The sequence below is a fragment of the Solanum stenotomum genome, chromosome 8 (genome assembly GCF_019186545.1).
Source record: "Solanum stenotomum isolate F172 chromosome 8, ASM1918654v1, whole genome shotgun sequence".
Lineage (NCBI taxonomy): Eukaryota > Viridiplantae > Streptophyta > Magnoliopsida > Solanales > Solanaceae > Solanum > Solanum stenotomum.
The window spans coordinates 51664531-51671599 of NC_064289.1; the positions used below are offsets into that span (position 1 = coordinate 51664531).

A 7069-nucleotide genomic window follows, 5' to 3' on the forward strand; every position below is an offset into this window, starting at 1 on the left:
CAGCAGCAGCCTCAAAAGGCTGAAAAATGAGGAGCAAAATTGGGTTAAAACCCATAATTAATGAAGCGGAGTTGCAGCAGTTTCAAAGGGCTGAAAATAGCATTTTTTCGGACTTAAAAGTTCAGAAATAGCGCCAGCAGCAGCAGCAACCTCAAAAGGCAGGAAAAAGAGATGTAGCAAGTGGACTTAAAGTTGTCCTAATTCTATTAGCACTTCGTCTCTTATCATATTGTGAAGTTGTGATATTTGCTTTTAACTTCTAACATTTATTTTATCTAACTTAGATGAATCCTTGGAAGTTTTTTTTAAATAATTCTTCTATTTGGTTAGTTGTTTACTCTAAGTATTTAAATTTTCAAAACTCTTTCAAGTTAGGCAACTTAAGCACTAACTTGAGAATTATTCATATTCTTTCATAGTTAGTATTTAGCTTTCAAATCCACGTCTAAGTGATTGTGTCGATTATTCGACTCAAAAACTTGACTCGGATAAATTGTTAAGTTAAAATTTTATTTTTGACACTTTAACATTTGAATTATTTCATTATTTGGGATAATACGAATGTACAAGTATCAAAGGATTTCTCATTTAAAATAATAATAATAATAATAATAATAATAATAATAATAATAATAATAATAAGGTTTTCAAGTAATTTAAGTTTTTCTTATAAAATTAGCCAAACTTTTCAATCCGTCGGTCGACCGCATGTTAGCGGATTTTCTAAGATGCCTAAACCCTTCCTTAGAAAATTATTTGAACCCTTACCCGACTCTGGTTTATTTAATATGTTTTCTTTAAAAAAAAAAGAAGCTCTTTTAAAATGGTTTTCTTAATTTTTTCCTAAAGAATTAAGTGGCGACTTCCAAATTATGAATTTTTTGCAAAACTTCACAAAATTGCCAAAGTTGCGAAATTGGTTTCGAAACCTTAGTTTTCGAAATTAGGTCGTAACAGAGTGGCGACTTCACTGGGGATTCATCTAGGTTCTAACCAAAAGGATTTTATTGTTTGGCTAACTATTATTGTATTAATTGTTACTTTATGCAATTGTGTATTTAAATTTTGAATATTAACTGTTATATTACATTCATGGCATTTTCCAATATGTATGTATAGTATATTAAAGAACGGTTTTGCGGAACTGCAACCGGACTTTTTTTATACTCAACCTTTTTCCAAAATAATCGGCAATTTATTGGTTCGTCATGCGTCCAATGGTTGTTGTAAGTTCCAGCCTAAGTTGTCTGCTTGGGTTTTCGGTCTTTCAAAGCCAATCCTAGTCAACTAGCGTAGAGCGAAACCAAATCTTAAATTTAGAGCATTTTGAATTAAGTTGACCCATCACCCAAGGCGTGTTGGGCCCATTAGAAGACTGTCTTGTGTCTAATTGACCCACAATCAATACAAGACGATCATCCAACTATTTGTTAAATTTGAAGGATATGTATGTCAATTTGTGCATACCATTGTCCCTTGGGGTTGAGTTTTTATTTTATAAGTAGTTTCTTTGTTTTAGTCAAAGGAAGATCCTTCTCATCCGAAAGAAATTCAAAAGCATCAAAAAGTTCGAGAATGAAGATGTCATGTGGAAGCTTAGTTTAGTTTACTATTGTACCCCTGCGTGGGACTGATATCTATTTCCTTCTCCTCTAATATGTATCCCAATTTGTTTTATTCATAAGGTTTGTAGAAAGATTTTTCGGGGCAATGGAACGTTTCACAAACGATATACACATCCTTCAAACGTTAGGCCCACTTTTGGCTCAAAAAGGTCACATGTATGTTAGGAGGCGTTATATATTGTTTGTGTGTCCAATGTTACAAATTTTGTTTCATTTGTGCTTGCTTGACTTATGTGTTCTATACATATGTTCTGCTTTAAACATGATTGGTCCATTATTCCATTCCAAAGGCTTAGAACGTCATTTAACATATAAACTCAATTTCCAAGTCTTCTAAAATACTCTTTGACTCCATTATCAAAGTATGTTCAAAATCACCCAAGTTCTAGGTTCAATAGAGCTTATATATATATATATATATATATATATATATATATATATATATATATATATATTATTAGGTCATCATTCAAATTCACATTGACCTCATTGTTTCTTGAAAATTATTTTTTCCACACCTACCTAGCCGGCGTTACTAAATATTCCGTCAGTTTCAAGTCTTAAGTCCTTGTTTCTCGAAAGGGATTTTCAATTGAACCTTCCAAAAGGTACATTTGAATCTTTGCTCAAATATATAGTTTGCTTTGTTTAAATTCCTTTCTTTCGTTAAAATTTTGGGTCACAGAACGATCAAAATTTTCCCATTTGGTCACTCTTTTAGAGTCCTTTGTTCTTCGAATTTTGGACTAATTTGTTTTAAGCAAGACAAATGTTATTTGTTTTATATGTTACTTTGGTTGATTATTATGATTAATGGACTAACTTTTTTATTTTTTTTTGAGTTTTTTTTAGGAGAGACTGATTTGTGTTGGTAATCAAACTTGCTCACTTTATCAAAGTACTCGCTGGCAGAACATTCTTATTTTACACGGTCTAAGGTCAAGGAAATTTCTACAGACTCTTCATTTCTTACTTGGACTACTAAGAGGGCTCGGTCAAAAATGGATCCCACTATCAACACGGTTGCTTCGTCCGAAATGATCGCTACTCCATCTATCACGGCCAATCCTAGTGCCTCAGTAGCAACAGAATCGCCCATGGAAGTCATCGCTCGTCTAGAGCAACGAATTGGTGAACTGAATCTCTTGGTAACTCAATACCAAGCTGCTTCTCAGAACTTACCACCTGATGCTCTCCAAAAAGGGCCCATGCCATCTTCGTTTCCGACTTCAAGTGAGCTCAATCAAGGAGATCATTTCACCACTTTTCAACAAACTCAAAGAGCCTCACTCTCCCATTCAACTCAGGATACCCCGCTTGTGTACACATTTGCTCCTCCAAAAGCTCCAACGGTAACACATCATGCTCCGCCAGTGTACACTTATGTCACTGCTCCACCTGTTACCAAGGCTCAGGAGTTTCACCGCCAAGATGTTAATCATTATGTTGGAATTGAAAATGATGCAAAATCAATTGATGCTGAAATGATGAATAAGAAGATGAAAAGCTTAGAAGATACTATGAGAGGTCTTCGTAGGTTCGATAGTAGCCAGAGTGTGAGATATGAAGAGTTGTGCATATTCCCTGAGGTTGAGCTTCCACTCGGTTACAAGATTCCAAAGTTTGAAAAGTTCAGTGGATCAGGAAATCCTTTCTTTCACTTGAAAATTTACTGTGAAAAGTTTATTGGCGTTGGAAACAACGAAGGGATAAGAATCAAGCTTTTCAATCAAAGTCTGACTGGAAAATCCTTGAAGTGGTACTCAAAGCAAGATGTGACTAAATGGCGTACTTGGGATGATCTAGCAAATGCTTTTGTGGATCACTATAAGTTTCATGTTGAAATCGTTCCTGATAGGATCTCTATTACCAAGCTAAAACCAAAGTCGACTGAATGCTTTCGAGAATATGCCATTCATTGGAGGGAAGAAGCTGCTAGGGTGCACCCACCCATGGAGGAATCAGAAATGATCACTTACTTCATTCAAGCTCAAGACTCAGAATATTATGAGTGAATGGTGACAATGGGTGGAAAGACATTTGCTGAAGTTATTAAGGCTGGAGAAATGATTGAAGACTGTCTCAAGACTGGCCGAATAACGAGTTACACCTCATCTCAATTTGCTAAAAGGGCCTATCAAATTGGTTCCTTTGGAAAGAAAAAGGAGAAAGAGGTTATGATGTTAACAACTTGAGGAGCTACCTCATATAACCGTCAACCACCTCCAGGCTATCTTGGTTCACAATACTATGTTTGCAATAATCAAGCAACATTTCGTCCTCCACGACCAATGCAAAATCATCGAAACAATGCACCTTATCTCGATTTTGAGAAAAAACCTCCCCGAGTCTTCACTCCATTGTGTGAGACACAGACTCAACTTTTCGAGAGATTGAAAGAGGCAGGAATACTTCATCCAGTGGAAGCTAAGACTGTGAATACTTCAGCCGAGTGGTATGACCCAAACAAACGGTGTGCTTATCATTCAGGAGTTGTTGGGCATGATACTGATAAGTGTATCACTCTGAAGCACAAAATTCAAGATTTGATCGACAACGAGGTGGTAAAACTTGCTCAAGCCCCACCGAATGTGAACACCAATCCACTGCCTAAGCACAAGGAGTAGTTGTTGGCATAATCAGTTGCAAAGAAAAAGCAAGTTTCTTGGAAGTCGCACTTTTGGCATCTTTTAGTCTTGCATTTAGAGTTTGTTGTTCCATTTACATGGAATCGCATTTTTATCGCTTTGTTTCCTTTGTAATCGTTTGTTGGGATTTTATTCGTAAGCATCTTTCATCTGTAATGAACTACGTCTGACCTGAATTCTCAAGAATGAGATACGTAGGTGGCCTATGTCGGCTTCGGTCACCCATTTATCCCTTTTTAATGTTTTCTTGTACTTGAACTACGTTCGACCTGAATTCTGAAGAATGAGATACGTAGGCGGCCTTCATTGGCTTAGGTCGCATTATCAAAAATATTTCAATTTCTCTTTATAATGGAACTACGTTTGACCTGATTCCTGCTCAATGGGATACGTATGCGCCACACCGGCTCGGTTATTCCTCTCAAAATTCGTTAGTAGAGAAATTTTTTTTCAAACAAGTCAGAATTAAGGATCACTTCAAAGTTGCAACTGGGACAGAATTTTTGAGATTCACTTAAAACTTCAACTAAAAACTACAAAAAGTTCAAAAGTTATATTATGTTTTAAACCGAGGTAGAATTTTTGAGGAGGTCCTCAAAAATTCCATCAAGCGACATTTCAAGACCAGACAAGTTTGTAATCCAAAAGGCAAATGAGCATCAGAATAGCAAGGCAAAGCCAACATGAATCAGTCTCTCAAAACTAAGAATTTTTCTTCGGATGCAGGAACTACAAAGTTACAAGGCATCATTGGACTCACAATGACCCCATAGAATAGCTTGGCATAACGGCGAAGACCATAAGACGTTATCCAGACCGATATAAACTGAACAACTTCATCATTAACTTATCTTTTGTTATATCATTTACTTTGATAATTTTATTTTGTTACTAACTCACAACTGAGTTTTGCAGGTATCATTACCAGAATTGAAGGCAAAATTTCAAAAGATCTTCTGAAGTTTTGGATGATCAAATCAGATATGCACTAGAAAAATGGCAGGAGCCAATCTTTTTCAAAATTTCATTATGAAGGATTCCCGACACTAAGGGTCCAATCCAACAAGCTTACTCTTATCCTCTATTTTTATGTTGACGAGTTTTGTCTTCCGTTATTTCTAATCTCTTGCCTTTTCTCTGACAAATCTTTCATTTTCTTTAAATTTCGTTAAGTTTCAGGTTCGAACTACATCAGACCTGATTTCTCGTTCCAACAAGATACGTAGGCGATCCTATATAAGAATTCGGTCTTCCTACTATTTCAAATTACAGACCTTAGAGGAAACTGGAGCATATTTTTGAAATTTCAGTTAAGTACCCTTGGACTGGAAACAGGGGCAACTTTTTGAAATAGTTCAAAGTTCTCAAAATCTTTGTTCAACCTCATGTTTCAGAGATATTCTGTGTCAAGAGAGTTTTCTCTTTGCAAGAGATCTTTTTAACACACCTTATGCGACATCGCTAATTGGCCATTAGTGCCTCCTTTCAACTTTTAAAGTTCTCAAATCGTTCTTCTAGATCCTCTCGTCCTCTATGGCTACCAGATCGTCTTGACGCGTTTAAAAGTCTTGAAATTTGTTAAATTCTTAACTAACAAATTTTCTATGAGCATAGGGACGACAAAGTTTTGATGACAACCATAGATGTTTTCGGCTTCACAAACTACAAAAAGCTAATCAAATTGCTATGTTATAACCTTGCTCCCTATCTTTTAGATTTGTTCTTCATCATTAGGGTATATTATTGAAGCGTCACTTCCTTCAACGTGACACGTTAAATTATTATTGGAGAGTCACTTCCTTCAACGTGACATGTTAAATTATTATTGGAGCGTCACTTCCTTCAACGTGATACGTTAAATTATTATTGGAGAGTCACTTCCTTCAACGTGACATGTTAAATTATTATTGAAGCGTCACTTCCTTCAACGTGATATGTTATATTATTATTGGAGCGTCACTTCCTTCAACGTGACACGTTATATTATTAGAGTGTCACCTCCTCCAACGTGACATGTTAAATTATTATTGGAGCGTCACTTCCTTCAATCAAAGTGACACATTATTATTATATTGGGTTGTCACCTCCTTGAATGTGACACGTTATATTACATTAGGTAGTCATTTCCCTCAAAGTGGCGTTATTATTAAGTTGGGAAGTCACATCCCTAAAAAGTGACACGTTATATAATGTTATGTATCATCACCTCGTTCAAATTGACACATCACTTTGGATTACCAGTTTCTTCAAGAGCAATACATTTGAAATTGGATTGTCATCTCCTTCAGTAGGGCATGTTAAACTATGTTTGCACAAATTATATTTATATTATATTTTCTACTGACAATTTTTCTCCAGACTTTGCAACACACGAGGTGGACTACGTCAAAATAGGACACAGCACAATATGGAATTTTTCTTAGCAGCGAACAGGGACATAGTCTAAAGAGGAATATCAAACTCTTAGGACGTGAGTTGAGGAGCGAATTCCACCACAATCAAACCACATCTCTATCCTAAGGTGGGTGGGTATTTTCTTGGGTTTAATAGTTTCAGTTTCGCCTTCAGTGAAAATTTCAACTCTCACCCGAGGCAAATTTTTCAAATTTGAGTGACAACACACCTAGAGCTTTGGAAATTATGTCTATGTAAGTTCTTCTCTATGGGTGTGAAGGGCCCCACATTCACAGTTGCGATGTTTGCAAGCCTCTTTTCCATGCTCAATCCATTTGTCACTCCTCTTTTAAGCTAAAGGTTATTTCTGCATAAGAGATTTCCTTTTCAACCGATTGAGTC

General features: G+C 36.0%; 1 protein-coding gene across 1 annotated transcript; it reads left to right on the forward strand.

The window, feature by feature from the left end:
• Positions 1-2626: 2626 nt before the first annotated feature.
• LOC125873914 (uncharacterized) lies at positions 2627-3640 on the forward strand. Its single transcript, XM_049554739.1, has one exon. It carries the CDS (start codon positions 2627-2629, stop codon positions 3638-3640), a length of 1014 nt encoding a protein of 337 aa, XP_049410696.1.
• Positions 3641-7069: the final 3429 nt, after the last annotated feature.

What these genes read in the sequence shown, in the direction of transcription:
- LOC125873914 (XM_049554739.1), top strand. Translation starts at nt 2,627, where the DNA reads ATGGATCCCACTATCAACACGGTTGCTTCGTCCGAAATGATCGCTACT.